The 23,285-nt window shown below is 33.4% G+C and overlaps 1 protein-coding gene across 1 annotated transcript in view; it reads left to right on the forward strand.

Annotated features, from left to right (window-relative positions):
- The window catches only part of POLQ (DNA polymerase theta), a 126,431-nt gene that overhangs the window by 38,228 nt on the left and 64,918 nt on the right, over positions 1-23,285 (forward strand). Inside the window, exons 13-15 of the mRNA XM_030330387.1 lie at positions 11,112-11,305; positions 12,217-12,341; positions 13,867-14,110. Of these exons, the coding sequence (XP_030186247.1) occupies positions 11,112-11,305; positions 12,217-12,341; positions 13,867-14,110 (563 nt within the window). The remainder of the gene's footprint in view (positions 1-11,111; positions 11,306-12,216; positions 12,342-13,866; positions 14,111-23,285) is intronic.

Here is a 23,285-nt window from a genome sequence, read left to right on the forward strand (position 1 = left end):
TTCCTTTGCTTTCACAACAGAGCTGCTTGGTGGAAAAGGCCTAGCTTTCAGCTTGTTTCAGCTTTCTATATGCTTTCCTCACTAAGCTTAATCATTTCTAGCTTTTGATTTGAGAGATTTGGGACTCTTCCTTTTCATTTCAACATGTGGAGGCCATTGTAGGGTTACTAATTGGCCTAATTTCAATATCGTTATATCTCAGGGAGTAGGAAAGCCCTAGGAGAGGGAGAGAGATAGGGTAATGGCTGGTCAGTGGAGCAGTCAGAAGACACACAATATTTATCAAGTTCACTTTATCAAGTTTATTTATCAAGTTTTATATGGGTGTGGTTAATGAGACCTTAAAACAATTACAATAGTAACATCAAAGATAATTGATCATCGATTATCATAGCACATAAAATAATGAAAAAATTTGAAATAAACTGTGAGAATTACAAAATATGACCCAGAGACACAAAGTGAGCAAATGCTGTTGGAAAAATGGTACCAGTAGACTTGCTCAAAGCAGGACCGTCACAAACCTTTAATTTGTATTAAAAAAAAAAAAAAAGACAATATCTGTGAAATGTAATAAAGTATATAAAATAAGAAAGTACTATATCTCTTTTGTTTTATAAATACTAGTAAGCACATATATGTATTCTTACTTTACCTTACTGTAAGTGCACTGTATACATTTTTTTTGCACCATATTTTTTCCTTAACAATATATCTTGGAAATCACTCTGTCAGTTTATAGAGATTTTCAATTCTTTTTTAAAATATCTGTATAACTCCATTGTGTGTGTATACCATTATTTATTCAGTTCTCTGTTGATGGACAGTTGGGTTGTTTCCAATATTTTGTTACGGCAAATGATGCTACAGTGAATAACTTTGGTGCATATATTATTTAGTTTTGAGGGAGGTATATCTTTAGGAAAGACTCCCTAAAGAACAATTGTTTGATAAAGTATAAAGGCACATGTGATTTTGGTTTTGTAAGATTGCCCTCCATAAGATTTGTATCACTTTTCAATTTTACCAGTGCTATATTAGGGTAGTTATTTTTCCACACCTGATGAATAGAGTATATATATTGATAAGCTTTTATACTTTTTAGTGTATTTTTAATTTATATTTTTAAGTTATGAATACATTTGAACATTTTTTCCATTTGTTTAAGGACAGTATGCTTTTTTCCCCTCCATGAATTGTCCATGTCTTTTACTTTTCTATTGTGTTTTGTTCTTTTTCTTAAGGTTTTAAGGTTGTTTTATATATTAGAGAGAATAGTGCTTTGTAGTATAAGTTGAAAGTATTTTTATCCTAGTTTTTTAGTTGGCTTTGGCTGTGTTTATTGTGTGTTTTACCTCACATTTTTAAAAAATGTTGAATTTATGAACTTCTGTATCGGCAAGAAATGCTTTTCTTGATCTAAGATTATAAAGGAATTCTCTAACATTGTTCTTCATGTAATTGTCTGATTATGATTCCCTTCTTTTGAGCTGTGTTCCATTAGAAGTTTATTCTAGTACAGTAGTCACCCCTTATCCATGGGGGATACATTCTATGTGCCATGGGGCACTACTCTCCCTAATATACAAAACAACCTTAAAAACTTAAGAAAAAGAACAAAACACAATAGAAAAATAAAACACATGACAATTCATGGAGGGAAAAAATGGGGGATGCATTCCAATACCATCAGTGGATGCCTGAAACCCAGATAGTACCGAACCCTATGTATATTATGTTTTTCCCATACCTACATACCTTTGATAAATTTTAATTTATAAATTAGGCACAGTAAGAGATTAGTAACAACAACATAACAAAATAGAACAATTATGTAATGTTATAAATCTTTTGTGAATGTGATCTTTCAAATTATTTACTGTATGTACCCTTCTTGTGATGATGTGAGATGATAAATTGCCTATGTAATGAGATGAAGTGAGGTGAATACTATAGACATTATGATGTAGTGTGAAGCCACTATTGACCTTCTGATGATATATCATCTGTTATGGACCATGGTTAACTGTGGGTAACTAAAACCATGGGAAGTGAAACCAACAGATAAGCAGCAGGGGAGACCTACTGTATATGGCTTTTCAATTTTACCTTTCTTTCATGGTGACATTCTGCAGTCACAATTTCATTTATTAAAAGGTTTATTTACACACAACGAATGAAAAAATTTCTTTAGCTTTTATCTTTACTTTTTTCCCCATGTTTTATGTACTAATTTGCATTTTTTATCTGGATATTTTAAACTTACGTTTGGTTTTGGATGTATATCTGCCTCATTTGTCAATCTGACAACAGACCAATTTTACCAATTTGTACACGAGTTACCCTGTTTTAATTAAAAGCTTTTCTTGTATGTTTTATCTAATGGGGCTAGTTTCCTTTATTGCTCTCCTTTTTCAATGTTCATACGCATTCTTGCTTGCTTGCTTTTTAATGTAATGTTTAGAATTAACTTGGTATTTTCATTGGTATTGTTAAATTTACACATTGTCATGTAGGAGAATTGACATCCTTCTTTTTTAGACTGGTCTTATTCATGAAGAGACATGTTTCTGTATTTCTTTAAGTCTATTTTTGGGCTTCCAAGAATGTTCTGAAAATTTTCTCATGTAGAAGTTGAATATGTATTTTTAAAATAGCTTTGTGTAATATGGTTTATATAGCATACCATTTAAAGTATAAGTTAGTGGGTTTTAGTATATTCACAGAGTTGTGCAATTATCACCAATATCTAATTTCAGAACATTTTCATCACCCTAGAAAAACCCTGGTTGCATTAGCAGTTACTCTCAAATTTCCTCTAGTCTCCTCATTCTCCCTTAGTCCTAAGCAACCACTAATGCAATAGTGTGCCTTCTGTTTTATAAACTTTCGTATTCTGGAAATTTCATATAAATGGAATCATATAATATGTGGTCTTTTATGACTGGTTTCTTTCACTTAGCATAATATTTTCAAGTTTCATCCATGGTATAACTTATATTCCTATTTTTTCTATTTTTTAAAAAAATTTGAGTATAGTTGACACATGATGTTACATTAGTTTTAGGTATAGAACATAGTGATTCAATAGCTCTGTATGTTTTGCTATGATCACCACAAATGTAGCTACCATCTGTCACCATACAATGCTATTACAGTACCATCGATTACATTCCTTATGCTGTACCTTTTATTCCTGTGACTTATTTCATAACTGGAAGCTTGTATCTCCCACTCCCCTTCACTTATTTTGCCTGTCCCTCTCCCCCTTTGCCTCTGGCAATCATAAGTTTGTATTCTGTTTTTATAGATATGATCCTGCTTTTTGTTTGTTTATTCATTTGTTTTTTAGAATCTAGATATAGGTGAAATCATAGGATATTTATCTTTGACTGACTTATTTTGCTTAGCATAATACCCTCTAGGTCCATGCGTGTTGTTGCAAGTGGCAAGGTCTCATACTTTTTTATGGCTAAGTAGTATTTCATTGTGTATACCACATCTTCTTTATACATTCATCTGTTGATGAACACTTGGAGTACTTCCATTTCTTGGCTATTGTAAATAATGCTGCAATAAAGCATATATCAGTTCTTAAGTTCTTTATGTTGGAGAATAATATTCCATTGTATGGATATACTACATTTCTATCCATTCATCAATTAGTGGACATTTGGTATGTTTTTGCTTTTTGGCTATTATTAATAATCCTGCTGTGAACATGCATGTCCAAGTATATCCCTAGGAGTAGAATTGCTGAATTATGTGATAACTTTATTTTTAACATTTTGAGATTTTTCAAACTCCTCAAAAGCATCTGGGTAATATTACATTCCCACTAGCAATGTATATGAATTCCTATCCTTCACATCTTCTCCAATGCTTGTTTTTATCTTTTTTAATATATCATTATGAGTGTCCAGTGCTATCTCATTATAGTTTGGACTGCATTTCCCTAATGGCTAATGATGTTGAGCATCTTTTCATGTGTTTATTGATCATATGAATATCTTAGAAAAATATTTAGATCCTTTGCTATTTTTAAATTATTTGCTATTTTAAATTATTTAAAGTATTGCTAGTTTTTATTATTGAGGTAAGTATTCTTTATATATTCTAGATACGTCTCTTATCAGACATAAGATTTGGAAATATTTTCTTCCATTCTGTGGGTTATCTTTTCATGTTTTTGATGATGATTTTCGAAGCACAGAAGCTATGGATTTTGATAAATTTATCAATTTTTTTCCTTTGCTGTCATATCTGGGAATCCACTGTATAACTCAGTGTCACAAGGATGTACTCCTGTTTTCTTGAGTTCTATAGTTTTATCTTACATTGAGACATATGATCCACTTGGACTTTTGTGACTGATGTAAGTTGGGAATCTAACTTCATTCCTTTGCATGTGCATATCCAGGTGTCTCTGCACCATTTGTCAAAAATCAGGTGACCACAAATGTGAGGGTTTATTTCTGGGCTTTCAATTCTGTTTCAATGATATATATTTATTCTTATGCTGATACTGTACTTGAAAAAAATATTTATTTTGAGAGAGAGAAAGAGCACAGAGAGAGCACACTTGAGTGGGGGAGGGACAGAGAGAGAGGGAGAGAGAGAATCCCAAGTAGGTTCTGTGCTGACAGTATGGGGCTCGATCCCACAAACGACGAGATCATGACCTGCACAAACCATGAGACCTAAACCATGACCTAAGTCGAAATAAAAAGCCAGACGCTTAACCAAACTGAGCCACCCAGGTGCCCTGATATTGTACTGTTTTGATCACTGTAGTTTGGTAGTAAGTTTTGAAATCAGGAAATGTGAGCCCTCTAAATTTGTTTACTTTGAAAAAAATTTTGATCATTCTGGGTCACTTGCATTTCCTTATAAATTTTAGGATCATCTTGCCAATTTCTGCAAAGAAGCCCGCTGAGTTTTGATAGGGATTGTCCGAAGTTGTTGGTCATTTTGGGAAATATTTTCATCTTAATAATATTAAGCCTTATGGTCGATGCAGATAGTTCATTAATATCTTTCAACAATTTTTACAGTTTTCAGAGTACAAGTTTTTTGTTGTTGTTGTTGTTAAGCTTATTCCTAAGCATTTTATTCTTTTTGATGCTATTGTAAATTGAATTTATTTCTTAATTACATTTACAGATTATTTATTAAAGTATACAGAAAAAACTGTTTTTTTGTACATGGGTCTTATATCCCGTAATCTATTAAGCTTGTTTATTCATTCTTACAGTACTTTTGTGAATTCTTGAGGATTTTTTATATACAAGACCATGCCATCTGCAAATATAGTTTTGCTTCTTCCTTTCAGCCTGGATGTCTTTCCTTTTCTATCTTTTCCTTCCTTCCTTCCTTCCTTCCTTCCATCCTTCCTCTTCCTCCGTTCCCTTCCCTTTCTTTCTCTTCACTTCCCTTCCCCTTTCTTCCCTTTTTTCTTTTTTCCTTCCTTTCCTTTCCTTTCCTTTCCTTTCCTTTCCTTTCCTTTCCTTTCCTTTCCTTTCCTTTCTTTCCTTTCCTTTCCTTTCCTTTCCTTTCCTTTCCTTTCCTTTCCTTTCCTTTCCTTCCTTTCCTTTCCTTTCCTTTCCTTTCCTTTCCTTTCCTTTCCTTTCCTTTCCTTTCTTTCCTTTCCTTTCCTTTCCTTTTCTTTCCTTTCTTTCTTTTGTCTCTAATTTACCTAGCTGGAATCCAATAAAATATGGAATAGACATAGCAACCACATACATATTTGCCTTGTTCCTTATCTTGGGGCAGAAGTATTCAGTCTTTCACCATCAATCTTGATGTTAGTTGTGGGTTTTTTGCAGATGGCTTTGTTGAATGCTTTTATCATGAGAGAGTGTTAGATTTTGTCAGGTGCTGTTTCTGCATCTGTTGAGATCATCATGTGGTTTTTTTTGTCCATCTTATTGATATAGTGTATTATGTTAATTGATTTTGAGATATTGATCTTGGATTTTCTGGGTAAATCCCACTTGGTTATTTGTATAATACTATTTATCTGTTGCTAGATTTGGTTTACTGAGGATTGTTGCATCTATACTTATTAGATATATTGGTCTGTAGTTCTCTTTTCTCAATATGACTTTGTGTGGTTTTAAGGAAGAATTTGTGAAAGATTTATGTTTCTTATGTAAATCTTTGATAAATTTTACCAGTCAAGCTATTTGGGCCCAGACTTTTCTTTCAAGTAAATTTATTACTAATTCATTCAGTTGACTTCTTATAGGTCTATTCATATTTCCTGTTTTTTCCTGAATCAAGTTTGGTAGTTTGTGTGTTTCCAGGAATTTGTTCATTTTATATAGCTTCTCTAATTTGTTGGTATTCATTTCACATTATTTTCTTATAACCCCCCCTCCTTTTTTCTCTGTACATTCAGTAATGTTATCCCTTCTTTCATTCCTGACTTTAGTAATTTAAGTCCTCTCTCTTCATTTCTGAATCAGCCTAGGTAAAGTTTTTCAATTTCATTCATCTTTTCAAAGCACTGTTAAAAGTATTTAAACAAGGAAGCCATTAGATTGAGGTGGCTGTAATGCCTTGGTAGCTTACATAAGCAAGACAAAACATAAGCCAGAAGCAGTGCACTCAAATCCAAGAAATTGAAACTTGAGAACAACCAATCACAAACAGCCATTGAGGCTTTCCCAAGTAAGGCAAGTGCTTAAGCTATAACCAGTCAAATAATTGCTTTGCTTTGCTTCAGCATCTTCTCTATAAAAACTTTGCTCCTCCCCGTTAGTGGAGGGCTTCTAACCACCTTTGGTATGGCACTGCCCAATTGAAATCAATTTATGCTCAAATAAAATCTTGAAAAATTTTATGTATCTCAAGTTTGCCTTTTACCAGAACCAATTTTTGTTTAGTTGATTTTTCTTTTATTATTTTTGGCTATTTCATTAATTTCTGCTCTTTATTATTTTCTTCCTTCTTATTTTGGCTTTACGTTGTTCTTCAATTTGCAATTGTCTAAAGTTGAAGATTAGGGTATTAGTTTCAAACCTTTATTTTTTTAATAGAAGCATTTATAGCTATACATTTCTCTCAAAATACTACTTTCACTGCATCTTCTAAGTTCAGTACGTTATATTTTCATTTTTTATATTCATTAATTTTAAGGTACTTTGTAATTTCTATTGTGATTTTTTTCCCTAACCCATTGTCATTTAGTAGTTTCTTGTTTAATTCCCACATTATGAATCTCAAACATTATTTGTTATTCATTTTGAATTTTATTCCATTCTTAGGAAACATACTTTGTGTAATTTAGTGTGTGTATGTATATATATGGATGTGTGTGTATATATATATATATTTATATATTTTATAAATACATATTTATATATATTATATATTATATATATGTGTATGTATATATATGGATGTGTGTATATATATATATATATTTTAAGATTTTAAGATTTTATATATATATGTTAAATATAATATTTAACATATATATATATATATTTTAAGACTTTATTTTTAAGCAATTTCTACACACAACATGGGACTCAAACCCACAACCTTGAGATCATGAGTTGCATGTTCCACTGACTGAGGCAGCTAGGCACTACTTTTATACATTGAGGCTTGTTTTATTGCCTGCATATGGTCTATCCTGGAGAATGTTCTATGTGAATTCAAGAACAATGTGCACTCTTCTCTTGTTGGATGGAGTTCTACAGATGTCTGTTAGGTCTAGTTGATTTAGAATATTGTCTTAGAAGACTAAGTTGATCTTCTGCTTAGTTCTATCCAGTTGAAAGTTAGGGTATTTAAGTCTTAAGCTATTATTTTTTAATTTCTCTTTTCATTTATGACAAGTTTTGTTCCTGTATTTCAGCACCCTGTATATATTTATAGTTGTTTATATATACTTGATGGGTTGATCCTTTTATCATTATAGAATGATCCTTTTGTTTTTATTAATGTTTTTGAACAGTCTATTTTATCTGATATTAGTATGGCCACTCTGGTTTATTATGGTTGTGGCTGGAATTATATTTTCTCTGCCTTTTACTTTTGACCTTTTTGTATTTTTGTATCTATGTCTTCTACAGACAACATATAGTTGGATTCTGGCTTCTTATCCAGTCTGTTAATTTTTATTATTTAACCCATTCACATTTAATGTTATTATTGATATAGTTGGGGTAACATCTATGTTTTGTCTCTTTATTTTCTATATATCTTATGTCTTTTTATGTCCTCTGTACTTCTTTTACTGATTTCTTTTAATTGAATATTTCCTAGTATAACATTTTAATTTCTTTAATTAATTTTTCTCTATTTTTTTTTTTTTTTTAGTTATTCCCAGTGGTTACTCAAGGAGTTATAATATAGCTTAAAATTTATACTAACTTAGTTCCAGTGAGATATAGAAACATTATTCTGGTATAGTGTTATTTTGATGTGCTATTACTGTTATATGTGTATATCTATATGTGTTACAAACCCAGTAATACATTGTTATAGTTATAATTTATGTAATTTTATGTCTTTTTAAATGTTTATTTACTTATTTTGAGAGAGAAAGTGAGCGAACAGGGGAGGGGCAGAGAAAGAGGGAGGGGGAGAGAGAGAGAGAGAGAGAGAGAGAGAGAGAGAGAGAGAGAGAAAGAAAGAAAGAAAGAAAGAAAGAAAGAAAGAAAGAAAGAAAGAAAGAAAGAATAAATCCTAAGCAGGCTCCACACTATCAGTGCAGAACCCCATGCAGGCTTGAACCTGTGAACCATGAGATCATGACCTGAGCCAAAATAAGAGTTGGATGCTTAACCAACTGGGCCACCTAGGCACCCCAATTTTATGTCTTTAAAGAAGGTAAGATGAGAGAAAAATGTATATTTATTGTTACATTAAAATTCGTATTTAAGATTTGTGTTTTTCTTTATTCCTATTGTTTTTAGTTACTATCTTTTGTCATTTCCTTACTCCAATACAGTTTTGCTCTGTTAACTCTAAACAGAGCAAAGAGAAATTTTATTTAAGTAAAAAATGAATTTTATTCAGGAATAGCAGAGGAATTGCAATTTGGGACAAGCAAGCTATGGTGAACCATAAGCAAGTCTGAAAAGACAAAGGAGGGTCAGCTTTTATTATGTTTTAGGAGGAAATTAGGGAGTGTTTTGTTTAGAACAAAAGTGTACTGGAGAAGAACAAGAGTTTGAGTTTGTGGTGGTTTCTGATTGGTTGTAAATGGTAGTATGTTGTCACTAGAGCAGAGAGGGATCTTCCTTCCTATTTTTAAAGACAGGAGATACAATTCCGATTTGAAAAGTGCTCTCCCGGGGTGCCTGGGTGGTGCAGTCGGTTAAGCGTCCGACTTCAGCCAGGTCACCATCTCGCGGTCCGGGAGTTCGAGCCCCGCGTCGGGCTCTGGGCTGATGGCTCAGAGCCTGGAGCCTATTTCCGATTCTGTGTCTCCCTCTCTCTCTGCCCCTCCCCCGTTCATGCTCTGTCTCTCTCTGTCCCAAAAATAAATAAACGTTGAAAAAAAAAATAAAAAAAAAAAAAAAAAAAGAAAAGTGCTCTCCCTTGTTGAAATAATTCTTCCTTCTTCCTGCTGGTTATGTAGGCTACAATGAGTGGTATGGGCTTAACAGCTCCCCCTTCAGGGCTTCCCTGATCCATGGTAAGGGAGGTTTTCTTTATTTAGTTTCACAACTCCCACATGTCAACCTTTGGGCTGTTATTGCCAAATGTAATGCATTTTTATATGTTACATACATGTCATTTTATACAGTTGCTTTTTAAATCAGGAGAGGGAAGGAGAGGAAATATGCAATAATACTGTCTTTATAAGTATCTACATAACTACTTCTATTGGTACTTTTTGTTTTTTTGTGTGTGGAATTAAAATACTGTTTTGGGTCACTTTTTTTCCAACCTGAAGAATTTTCTCTAGTATTTCTTATAAGGAAAATCTGCTAGAAAAGAATGTTTTTAGTTTTTGTTTCAGTGAAAATGCCTTTATGATGCCTTTACTTTAGAAAGATAGTTTCCTTCATGTAATATTCTGGTTGATGGTTTTTTTTTTTCTTTCAGCTGTTAGAATATATCATTTCATTGCATTCTAGCTTTCATTGTTTTGTTAAGAAGTCAGCTCTTAATCTTATTGGTTTCTCTTGTATATGATGCATTGTTTTTCTGTTGCTGCTTTCAAGATTTTCTCTTGTTTTTTTTACATTTTTACTATGATGCATCTGGGTATGGATATTTTTATGTTTATTCTACTTGGAGTTCACTTAGTCTCTTGTTGCACATAATAGTTCCCACATTTCTCTGAGGCTGTGTTAATTTTTCCTTCCCTTTTTTCTGTCCTCTCAGACTGCATAGTCTCTATTGGTATATCTTCATGTTTGCTGATTCTTCTGACAGCTTGCATGTAGTATTTAGCTCTGTAGTAAATTATTTATTTCAGTTATTGTACTCTTTACTTTCAGAATTTCCATTTAGCTCTTTTTTTTTAATCATTTCTTTCTCTTTACTCTTATTCTCTTCTTGCTGAGGCATTGTCATCATACCTTCCTTTCCTTCATTTAGCATAGTTTTCTTTTGTTCTTTGACTGTATTTGTATACCTTGAAGTCTGGCATTCCCAAATCTGGAACCTCTCAAAGTTCTTTTGCATGTTTTTCCCTTGTGTTTGGGACACACTTTCCTGTTTCTTTGCATGTCTCATAGTTTTTATTGTTGTTGAACCCTGGATATTTTAGATAATATATTGTAACATTTGTGAATATTGATTCCTTCTTTCCTTCCCCCCCTCTTTCTATTCTCCTGATTCTTTCTTGGAAACCATAGAAAATACTTAGGATTGTACTTAATGTAAGGACATTGAAATTAAAAGTGTCTATGATTAAAGTTCTTGGATTTGGTAAAATCCAGTTTGTATGCTCAGTGGTCTCTTTTCTTTTGGTTGTGACTCATTTGTAAATAAATGAAGTTTCCACATAAGTGAGGTATTACCACATTTAGAAATTTTTCCAAATGCTGAGTCCTTTATTTTTAATACAAAGTTTACATTTATAGTTTTGTTCCTTTTGTAATACATTTGTTTAGCTAATGAATGATATTTCTTTCTTTTAGGTTACACCTATGTTTGAGGATTGGACCACTATTGACTGGTATCGATTTTTCTGTTTATGGGAGAAGCTGCCAGTTTCTATGAAACGGGTGGCAGAGCTAGTGGGAGTCGAAGAAGCGTTCTTGGCTCGCTGTGTGAAAGGAAAAGTAGTAGCCAGAACTGAGAGACAGCATCGCCAGATGGCCATCCATAAAAGGTAAATATCAAGGAGTCTACACTATCCGGTATTTAACACAGTTTTTGGATATATAGTAGATGTTCAGTTTATTGTAGTCACTTTCATTATCATTAAAATCAAATTTTTGGCTGAGTATGGTAAAAATTTTCACTTTCCTGTATTTACTGAATTGATTGATATTTCTCTCTTGCTATTTATAGTTTAGAAGTCATTGTAGATGAAGACCTTTTAAAGTAGAACATTTAATTACTTCCTTTACTTAAAGATGTGAATTAGAATTGCCAACTTAGTGTAGCTTCATGTGAGGTTGTGCTTTGTATCATTATTATAATACAATATTATAATGGCTCTGGGGAAGAGCCATTAAAAAATTCAGATGGGGAAATTGAATCATTTAGCTTCTTTAAAATCTAATAAAATTATTTTTCTTAGTGCTAGTATCTAGTATATTATTTACAACATAATCAAGTGTGAATTTTGTAAGGATTTGTATACTTGGATTATTTGTGGCACTAGGACCTTTCAAGTCAAAACTGGTTTTTATTATCAAATTATGTCATTTTTTTGAAATATGAATAGATGATCATGTAACTGTATCAGATGTTCTTTTAAATTATTTTGCCATTATATTTCTTGAACCAAGTCTTATTTCTTGAAATTAGTTAGCAGTATTGAAATATGGAGGAGCTCTTTTTGTTATATAGGTATTAGGTTCCTTGCTATGCTATAGTACTAATGTATGTCAGGATTTATTTGACCAACATTGAGCTCAGTCTTTGTCTACTAATCCTATATCCTATTAGGAATCTTCTCACAGTGTATAAATCTTCACTTGCCTTTTTGATTCTTTCTTGTTTCCCAGCATATGCTATATCTTCATTGTAGGCATAAGTAATCTCTTACCACACTTTTGGTGATTTACTTTCCAGGTTTTTTACCAGTCTTGTGCTATTAGACTTAATCAGTGAAGTTCCCTTAAAGGAAATAAATCAGAAATATGGATGCAGTCGTGGACAGATTCAATCCTTACAACAGTCAGCAGCTGTTTATGCAGGTCAGTTAAACAAGGGTTTCCACATTTATTTGAGACTCTGTAGTTTGAGATCAAGTTAAAATTACTTTTTTTCATATTCCATTTATTTTAGGCTTCTCTAAAAATGAGGGGATCATGTAAAGTCATAATTGTGTGTGTTTGTCCTCATAAGAACCCCTAAAACTATGGCTTCTCACCCTGCTCCAGAGGATTGGCAGCTGACAGCTAGCTGAGTGTCTGGATCTTAGTCTCCCTCCATTGCTTAGCCACCTGCTAAGCATCCTCCTTTTTATTTTTTTTTAGTTTTTATGTTTTCACTGTTGCAGGAAGTAGACCCAAAGTTCTCAGTGGCCTCCCCTTTCTCATCAAGTTGCTGATTAATATTTGTTATTGAGTAGGAGGATGGCAACTACAGAGGGATTTCTGTATATCTGGTAGACTGTTCTAAATATCTCTCCTCTAAGGAAACACTGGTCTGCCCTTAATAAAATTAAACCCCTATCTGTAAGCTAGGCAAACAGGGAAGTTCTGGGTCTGATTTTACCAAGAAATCCTTACAAACTCTTAGGAAGGAAACCCTGGGCTGCTGGAGAGAGTGTGGATTTGTATGTGTAGGAGGTTTCATTGTGAAGGTGTGTGCATATATGAGAGTACTGAGGGAAAGATTGTAGGAGGGGCTGGAGACTTCAACTCACTGGCATGAAGGATCTCAAATTGCCTGTAGGATTAATGTTCTCATAGGGAAGTGATTATATTAATGCCTTGACATTGGCTCTTCTGGCCTCTTTATCTCATGAGGGAATAGCTATTAAGTTGGGCAAACTTTCCTTGAAGAAAATATCAATAGGAGCTTCACTTTTTGTACTCCTCTCAGCACTTGAATATTTAAATCATCTCTCTTATTTTCTTATTTTGCTCTAGGTGAAAGAGTCCCTCACCTGTTTTAAAGAGTTCTCTCTTCCTTAAAAAAAGAAAGGAAGGAAGAGAGAATGAGAGGAATGAACTAGAGTGAGGGCTTTTTGTGTATTTTGTGTTAACATGCTCTGCCTCAGTTTTTTCAAATATCAAGTTCATGATTAAGAATAAATGAGATGACAATGTGTTTACCCCTTTTATTGACCAATTAGCTAGGCCCTGAACATGTGTCTACTCGCCTGTTAACGTACACTTTGTGCCTTTGTGCCTCTTAAAGTTTACGATTCTGCTGGTAAAACAAAACAAAACAAAACAAAAGATACAGCAAGACAAAAGTATCTAAAGAAATAGAGAATTATTTATAAAGAATTTTTAAAAGAATTTTTGAACTTTTTTTAATGTTTATTTTTGAGAGAGAGAGAGAGAGTGTGAATGGGGGAGGGGCAAAGAGAGAAGGAGACAGAATCCGAAGCAGGATCCAGGCTCCAGGCTGTCAGCACAGAGCCCCATGTGGGGCTAGAACCCACAAACTGAGAGATTGTGACCGGAGTGAAGTCAGGCGCTCAACCAACTGAGCCATCCAGGCAGCCCAAGAATTTTTAATTTCATGAATATTCTATGATTATTGTAGGGATGATTACAGTATTTTCCAACCGCCTCGGCTGGCACAACATGGAACTACTACTTTCCCAATTTCAGAAGCGTCTTACATTTGGCATCCAGAGGGAGCTGTGTGACCTGGTCCGGGTGTCCTTACTTAATGCACAGCGAGCCAGGTTCTTCTATGCTTCTGGCTATCTTACTGTGGCAGATCTTGCCAGAGCAAATATTGTGGAAGTGGAGACTGTTCTGAAAAATGCTGTGCCCTTTAAAAGGTAAGAGAGTCCTCCTGACCAGTAGTTATTAAATGAAAAATTATGTCTATTTGTAAATAATAGAAAATGTACTAAAATATTTTTTCTTTGATAGTATCATGACATACATGGGGTCACTGGAAGAAAATGAGACTGCTTTTTTCCTCCTTTAGAATTACTATCGTGTGTGTGTGTGTGTGTGTGTGTGTGTGTGTGTGCGCCTGTGTGTATGTATATATTTTTAAATTGAAGTATAGGTGACACACAGTAGTACATTAGTTTCAGGTGTACACATAGTGATTTGAAAGGTCCATATGTTATGCCCTGCTCACCACAAGTGTAACTACTATCTTTTGCCATAAAATGCTATTAAATACCATTGATTATATTCCCCATGCTGTACATTTTATGCCTGTGACTTAATCATTCCATAATTGAAAGCCTTTATCTCTTACTCCCCTTCAACCATTTTGCCTATCCCCCTACCTCTCCCCTCCAGCAACAGTTTGTTCTTTGTATTTATGGGTCTATTTTTTCTTTTTTGTTTTTTCAGAGTCCACATCTAAGTGAAATCATATGATATTTGTCTTTCTTAGTCTGACTGATTTCATTTGGCATAATATCCTCTGGGTCTATCCATATTGTCAAAAATAGCAAGATCTCAATCATTTTTACAGACGAGTAATATTCTATCACATATTTATGATACATGATATGTGATATATATATATGACATATATATATATGACATATATATATATGACATATATATATATGACATATATATATATGACATATATATATATGACATATATATATATGACATATATATATATATGACATCTATATTCCTTCATCTATCCATGGACACTTGGGTTGTTCCTGTATCTTGACTACTGTAAATAATGCCGCAATGAACATAGAGGTGCATATATCTTTTCCAATTAACGTTTTCATTTTCTTTGGGTCAATATTCAGTAATAGAGTTACTGAATCGTATGGTATTTTCATTTTAATTTTTTGAAAAACCTCCATGCTGTTTTCCACAGTGGTTGCACCCACTGTGCACAAGTGTTCCTGCTTCTCCACATCCTCACCAACACTTGTTATTTCTTGTCTTTGATTCCAGGTGACCTGACAGGTGTAACTGATATCTCATGGTTTTGATTTGATTTCCCTGATGATTGGTGATGTTGAATAACTTCGTGTGTCGGTTTGCTATCTATATATTTTCTTTGGAAATGTGTCTATTCAGGTCCTCTGCCCATTTTTAATTGGACTTAATGCCCATTTAATTATTTGTTTGTTTGTTTTTGGTGTTGAGTCATATAAGTTCTTTACATATTTTTGCTATTAATCTGTTACTGGATATATCATCTGCAAATATCTTCCCCCATTCAATAGGTTACCTTTTCGTTTTGTTGATTGTTTCATTCACTGTGCAAAAGCTTTTTATTTTGGTGAAATCCCAATAGTTTATTTTGCTTTTATTCCTATTCCAAGAGGAGACATATCCAGAAAAATGTTGCTAAAGCTTATGTCAAAGAAATTACTGCCTGCATTTTCTTCTAGGAGTTTTATGGTTTCAGGTCTCACATTTAGGTCTTTAATCCATTTTCAATTTATTTTTGTATGGTATAAGAAGTGATACCCTTTCATTCTTTTGCACATAGATGTTCAGTTTACCCAGCGTCATTTACTGAAGAGACTTTCCCATTGCATATTCTTGCCTCCTTGTCATAGATTAATTGTCCATTAAGCATGGGTTTATTTCTGGACTCTGTATTCTGTTTCACTGATCTACTACATGTTTTTGTGCCGGTACCATACTATTTTGACTATTACAGCTTTGTAGTTTATCTTGAAATCTAGGATTGTGATACCTCCAGCTTTGTTCTTTCTCAAGATTGCTTCGGCTTTTAGGTCTTTTGTGGTTCCATACAAATTGTAGTATTATTTATTCTAGTTTTGAGAAAAATGCTGTTGGTATTTTGATAGGGATTGCATTGAATCTGTAGATAGCTTGGGTAGTATGGACATTTTCAACAATATTAATTCTTCTAGTCTATGAGCATGGTAATATCATTCCATTTCTTTTTTCTATCTTCAGTTTCTTCCATTAATGTTTTATAGTTTTCAGAGTACAAAATTTTTGGTGTAACTGTAAATGGTTTTGTTTTCTTAATTTCTATTTTTACTACTTTGCTATTAGTGTATAAAAATACAACAGATTTCTGTGTATTAACTTTTTATGCTACAACTTTACTGAATTTATTTATTCTAATAGAATTTTGATGGATCTTTAGGGTTTTCTATGTATAGTATCATATCATCTACAAATAGTGATGGTTTTACTTCTTCCTAAACAGTTTAGATGTCTTGTATTTCTTTTTTGGTCTGATTGCTCTGGCTATGCTTTCCAGTACTATGCTGAATAAACGTGGGGAAGGTGGAGGTTCTTGTCTTGTTCCTGATCTTAGGAGAAAAGCTCTCAATTTTTCACCATTGAGTATAATGTTAACTGTGGGTTTTTCACGTATGGCCTTTATTATACTGAGGTATGTTCTCTCTAAACCCACTTTGTTGAGAGTTTTAATTATGAACTCAAGTTGAATTTTGTCAAATGCTTCTTCTGCATCTATTGAGATGATCATATGATATTTAACCTTTGTTTTGATTTGTGAACGTTGAATTATCCTTGCATCCCCAGAGTAAATCCCATTTAGTCGTGGTGGATAATCTGTTTAATATACAGTTGAATGTGATTTGTTAATATTTTGTTGAGGATTTTTGCATCTATGTTTATCAGGGGCATTGGCCTGTAATTTTCTTTTTTTATAGTGTTTTTGGTTTTGGTATCAGGGTAACACTGGCTTTGTAGAATACATTTATAATGTTTTTGGAAGTTTTCCTTTCTCTTCTATTTTTTGGAATAGTTTGAGGAGAATAGATATTAACTTGTCTTTAAAAGTTTGGTAGAATTTACCTGTGGAGCCATTTGGTCAGCGACTTTTGTTTTTTGAGAGTTTTTTGGTTACTCATTCAGTTTCATTACTAGTGTCTTGTCTGTTCAGCTGCTGTTTCTTCCTGATTCAGTTTTGGAAGATTATATGTTTCTAGGAATTTATCCATTTATTCTAATTTATTGACATAATTTTTTGTAATGTTCTCGTATAAGTCTTTGTATTTCTGTGGTGTTGGCTATTAATTTTCCTCTTTCATTTCTGATTTTATTGATTTGTGTCCTCTTCTTTTTTTCTTGATGAGTCTAGCTAAAGGTTTATTAATTTTATCTTTTCAAAGAACAAGCTCTTGGGTTCCTTGATCTTTTCTATTTTTTTAAATCTCTATTTCATTTATTTCCACTGTGATCTTAATTTCCTTCCTTTTATGGACCTTGGCTTCATTCTCTTTTTCAATTTCCTTTACATATAAGGTTAGATTGTTTATTTGAGAATTTTCTTGTTTCTTGAGGTAGGCCTGTATCTGTATGAATTTCTCTCAGAATTGTTTTCACTGAATCCCAAAGATTTTGGACTGTTGTCTTTTCATTTTCATTTGTCTTCCTGTATCTTTTGATTTTCTCTTTGATCTCTTCATTGACCCATTGGGTGTTTAGTAGCATGGTATTTAGTAACATGCTGTTTAGCCTACACGTGTTTTTCTTTTTACCAGTTTTTTTCTTGTGATTGATAGTTCTATACTATTGTGGTTAGAAAAGATACTTGATATGATTTCAATTTTCTTAAATTTCCTGGGACTTGTTTTATGGTCTAACGTGTGATCTGTTCTGGAGGATGTCTTATGTACACTTGAATTGAAGGTATATTCCGTTGTTTTTGGATGGAATGTTGTGCATGGATATTTTAAGTACATCTGGTCTAATGTGTCATTCAAAGCCACTGTTTCCTTTGTTTTCTGTCTGGATGATCTATCCATTGATGTAAATGGGATGTTATAGACCTCTACTATTACTGTATTACTGTCAATTTCTCCATTTAGGTCTGTTAATATTTCCTTTATGTATTTAGGTGCTCTAATGTTGGGTGCATAGAGATTTACAAATGTTATATCTTCTTGTTGGATTAACCCCATTATCATTATATAATGCCCTTTGTCTCTTATTACAAACTTTGTTTAAAGTCTGTTTTGTCTGATATAAGTATTGCTACCTTGGCTTTTTTTATTTTGCTTTTATTTGCATGGAATATCTTTTCCTATTCTTTCGTTCTTAATTTCTGTGTGTTTAGGTCTGACATGAGTCTTTTGTAGGCAGCATACAAATGGGTCTTGTTTTTTAATCTATTCCACCACGCTATGTCTTGATGGGAGCATTAGACCTACTTTTACATTTAAAGTAATTATTGATAGGTATGTACTTATTGCCCTTTTGTTAATTGTTTTCTGGTTGTTTTGTAGTTCTCAGTTTTTTTCTTCTTCTTTTGCTCTCTTTCCTTTGATGACTTTCTGTTGTATTAGTTGATTGTCTTTATTTTTTGTATACCCATTATAGATTTTGGTTTTGTCTTTACCATGAGGTTTATATATAACATGTTAATTATACAGCAGTCTATATTAAGTCAGTTACTTAAATTTGAACACATTCTAAAAATTTTTTCACCTCCGTTTTAGGTATGTATTCTCATATTTTACATCTTTGTATTCATAATTTTCTTAGTTCTGATTATGGCCTTTTCTTTTTAACATAAAGAAGTCCCTTTAACATTTTTTTTAAGAGTAGCCTAGTGATGATGAACTTTAACTTTTTTAAATTTCTCCTTCGGTTGTGAATGATAACATGGCCATGGAGCGTATTCTTGGTTGTAGGTTTTCTTCCTTTCAGCTCTTTGAATATATCATGCCACTCTCTTTTGGCTCACAACATTTCTGCTGAAAAATCTGCCGATAGCCATAAGTGGTTTCCCTTCTATGTAACTTTTTGTTTCTCTCTTGCTCCTTTTGAAATTTTCTCTTTATCTTTAACCTTTGACATTTTAATTATGTATCATGGTGTGGAACTCCTTGAGTTCATCTTGTTTGGAACTCTCTGTCCTTCCTGAACCTAGATGTTTGTTTTCTTCCCCCAGGTTAAGGAAATTTTCAGCTGTTATTTCTTCAAATGAATTTTCTGCCTCCTACTTTCTCTATTCTCTTCTGAGACCCCTATAATGTGAATATTTGTTCTCTTGATGTCATCCCAGAGATTGCTTAACCTATCCTTAACCTATTCTCATTAAAAAAAAATTTTTTCTATTTGCTGTTCAGCTTGAGTGCTTTTTATTACCTTGTCTTCTAGATTGCTAATCATCTCTTCTCATCCCCTATTGTTGATTCCTTCTAGTGTATTTTTCATATCAGTTATTGTATTCTTCAGCTTTGATTCTTTCTTATATTTTCTAACTCTTTGTTGAAGTTTTCACTGAGTTCTTCCACCTTTGTCTCCAGTCCAGTGAAGATCTTTAAGATCATTATTTCAAACTGCTTATCAAGCATATTGTTTCTCTAGGTTTCATTTGGTCCTTTTCCTAAGGTTTTGTCTTGTTCTTGTGTTTGGAGCATATTCCTCTGTCTTCCCATCTTGCTTGACTTTCTGTGTTTGCTCCTTTGAATTGAGTAGAATAGCTACTTCTAAACTTAAAAGAAAGGTATTATGTATGTCATTTCCTGTGTATTCTGTGTATACTGGATAACTTTGGCTGGCTGGAACTGTGGCTGGCATGGGCACGGATTCCCAGGTACTCCATGTTTGGGCTGCCCTGGTAGGATGGCTTGAGCTAAAGTGGGCTTGGGCCAGGTGGTCCCAGAGCTCTCCATAGAGAGGGTGCTCTGGCAGGAGAGCTATAGCTGAAGTTGGCGCAGGTTGGAGCATTCCCTGGGCTCTCCATGAGAGGATCCCTGGCAGGATAGCTGAAGCTGAAGTGAGCATGGGCCAGGGCTGTCTAGGGACTCCCCACCCACAGGGTACCCTGGGAGGACAGCTAAAGCTACAAGTTGGGGTGTTCTGGGGACACTTAACACAAGGGATGCACTGTCGGGGTGGCTGGAACTAAGGTGGATGTGGGCCAGGGAGTCCTGGAGTATGTTAGTAAACTATGTGGAGCCAAAGTAGTGTGGGTCTGGGTCTGGGGTGCTTTATGCCTGTGCCACCTTGCTGTAATGGCTGGAGTTACAGTGAGTACTGCTCAGGGGTGTTCTGGTGGGCACCACACTGGTGCTACTTTGGTGGGATGGCTGGGGCTGGTGTGGGCTAGGGGTCTGGAACTTACTGAAGTGGTAGGCCAGCTAGGGAACCTGAACCCTGCTTCTCTCTGGGCTATCAAGGTGGAGAGGGAGCATAAACTGTGGCACTTGCAGCCCCTCCTGACATGGAAAGGGTTCCGGCAGCTCCCCCACCATTTGGCAAAGTTCTAGGTCTAGTTTCTCTTTACATTCTAGTTGCTATTTGTACTTATGTATTATGCTAAGGCTACTATTTCTGTGATTATACCTTTTCTGAATGCCCAGAACTTTATTGATCAATATTACTAACATCAGTATTAGGACAGATCTACGTCACATACCTCTTCATGTGACACAGTGAGAAAGACACAGCATTACTCCTGGAGTATTCTTATCAAAAATGTCTAACATAAATTTAATTGTAAGGAAACATCAGACAAACCTAAATTGGGAGGCATTATACAAAATAGTTGTCTAATACTCTTCAAAAATATCAAGGTCATGAAAAACAATAACTGAGGAACTCTTTCTAATTAAAGGAAATAAAGAGACATGACAACTAGATGTACCACCTTATTCTAGATTAGATTAGAACAAGGATGTAAGTGGAACAATTGATGAAATTTGAATAAGGTGTATAGATAAGAGATAGCATTGTATTAATGTTAATTTTCTGAATGGAAACTGGTATATCTGACACCTGGCCACCCTTTCCTTTTAGTACTTGGTACATGAGAGCCAGAAAACCCATTTTGATTGTCTCAGTTTGCCATTAACAAAAATTCACAATAAATTACCTATGCATATGTATTTTCCATTGTTGGTAATGTTTCTTCAGAGTAAATTCTTGGATGTGAGATTTCAAAAGGTAAGTGCTTATGTAGGTTTATTAGTTCCAGATTACCCTGCAGAACGGTTGTACCAGGTTACATTCCCACTGGCCTATTATGCCACAGCCTTGCAAACAGAATCCATTGTTAGAGTTTTCATTTCACCAGTCTGATAGATAGGAAATAGTATCTCAGTATGGTTTTAATGTGTATTTCTCCAATTGTGAATGATGGTGGATACTTTTCATATGTTTCAGGATCATATTTTTGTATCCTTGTGAATTATCTGGTTATGTCTTTTCTTGTTTCTACTGAGTTTGGTCTTTTCCCTCTCCTTTTTATTTTATTTTATTTTTTTAAATGTTTATATACTTTAATAGAGAGAGAAAGAACAAGGGAGTGGCAGAGAGAGAATCCTAAGCAGACTGCATGCTGTCAGTGCAGAGGGCTCTATCACAGGGACCCTGAGATCATGACCTGAGCCTAAATCAAGAGTCAGATGCTTAATCTACTGGGCCACCCAGGTGCCCTTCTTTCTCCTTTTAAAAGAATCTTTTCTTCTTAAATTGATTAGAGTTCTTAGCTGTTTATTTTATATGTATATTTGCAAATATTTTCTCAAAATTTATAAATTGTCTTTTGACTTTTACTACATTGTTTTTGCCATGCAGAATTTTAACTTTTCTATTGATTTTTTTGTCAATTTTTTTTTTTTTTTTTTTGCTTTGGAATTGTCATAGTTAGAAAACTTTTGTCTACTGAAATTAAAAAGGAATTCATTCATGTCTTCTCCTAGTATTTGTAGATTTGCATCTAGATTCCTGATGTATTTAGAATTTAATTTTGTGTATAGTATAAAGTCTGGATCAAATTTTGTCTTTTATCCAATGGCTCCCATTTATAAAAATGTTTATTTTTGACTTAGTGATTTGAGATGCCATCTTTGTCATATACCAAATATCCATAAATAATTAGGTCTATTTCTGTAGTTTCTATTTTATATACTATTCTTTTTGTCAATTCATGAGCCAGTAAATACTTTTAATTATAAATTATTAATCTCTGGAAGGACACTTCCTCTCATAGTTTTCCAGTATTTTTTTTTTTGGCTATTCTTGCATATTTGCCCATATGAAAGTTAAAGTGCTTGTTGATATTTTATAGGAATTGTATTGAAATTTAACTTAGAATTGATATCTTTATATTTTGTGTCAACCTATCCACGGATAGGTAACATCTTTGAATTTGATCTAGTCTTTGTGATTTTTAAGAGTTTTCAAAAGATTTCCTCATATAGGTTTTCAAAAGTTTTAAGTTTTGCTCACACAGGTTTTATACATTTCTTGTTAAAGTTATTCCTACTTAATATTTATTGTTATTTTAATTGGTTGCTCTCTTTTATTATGTCTTCTACATAGTTATTATTAGAGTATATGAAGGCTGTTTTGTATAATTTTTTATCCTATTTTCTAAATTCTTTTATTGTTTGAATTACTTTTATCATTGATTCTCTAGAATTTTCCAGGTATGTTGGCACATCATCTACAAATAGTTATTTTACTTCTGTAAGAATTTGTATGCTTTTAATTGATTTCTCTTATCTAATTGTATTAGCTGATATCTCTAATATGTAGTAGTAATAGTAGTAAGGATAGTAGTAATGGATATTGGGCATTTTTGCTTTGTTTGTGATCTTAGGGGAAATGCCTCTGGTGTTGCTTCAATAGGATACTGGTTTCAGAACTATGGTGTGTGTGTGTGTGTGTGTGTGTGTGTGTGTGTGTGTGTGTATTTATGTAAGAAATACATAATTCTTGAATATTTTTGTCATGATTGGGTATTGAATTTTGTCAAAGCATTTTCCAGTATTCCTGAAGATTATCATAGTTTTTTTTTTCCTCCTCCTTCATCTATTAGCATGGTACATTATATTAATAGGTTTCCTAATATTGAATCAATCTTATGGAATAAATTTAATTTGGTCATCTTATTTTATTATATGATGTTGGATTCTATTTGCTAATATTTGATATAGTATACTTTTGCATTGTTATTTACAAATAATATTGGCCTATTGTTTTCTTGCATTGTGTGTTTTTTTGCACTATTTTTATTCAAGTTTTGCTATCAGTTTTGGTATCAGACTT

Source organism: Lynx canadensis, chromosome C2 (genome assembly GCF_007474595.2).
Source record: "Lynx canadensis isolate LIC74 chromosome C2, mLynCan4.pri.v2, whole genome shotgun sequence".
Classification (NCBI taxonomy): Eukaryota; Metazoa; Chordata; class Mammalia; order Carnivora; family Felidae; genus Lynx; species Lynx canadensis.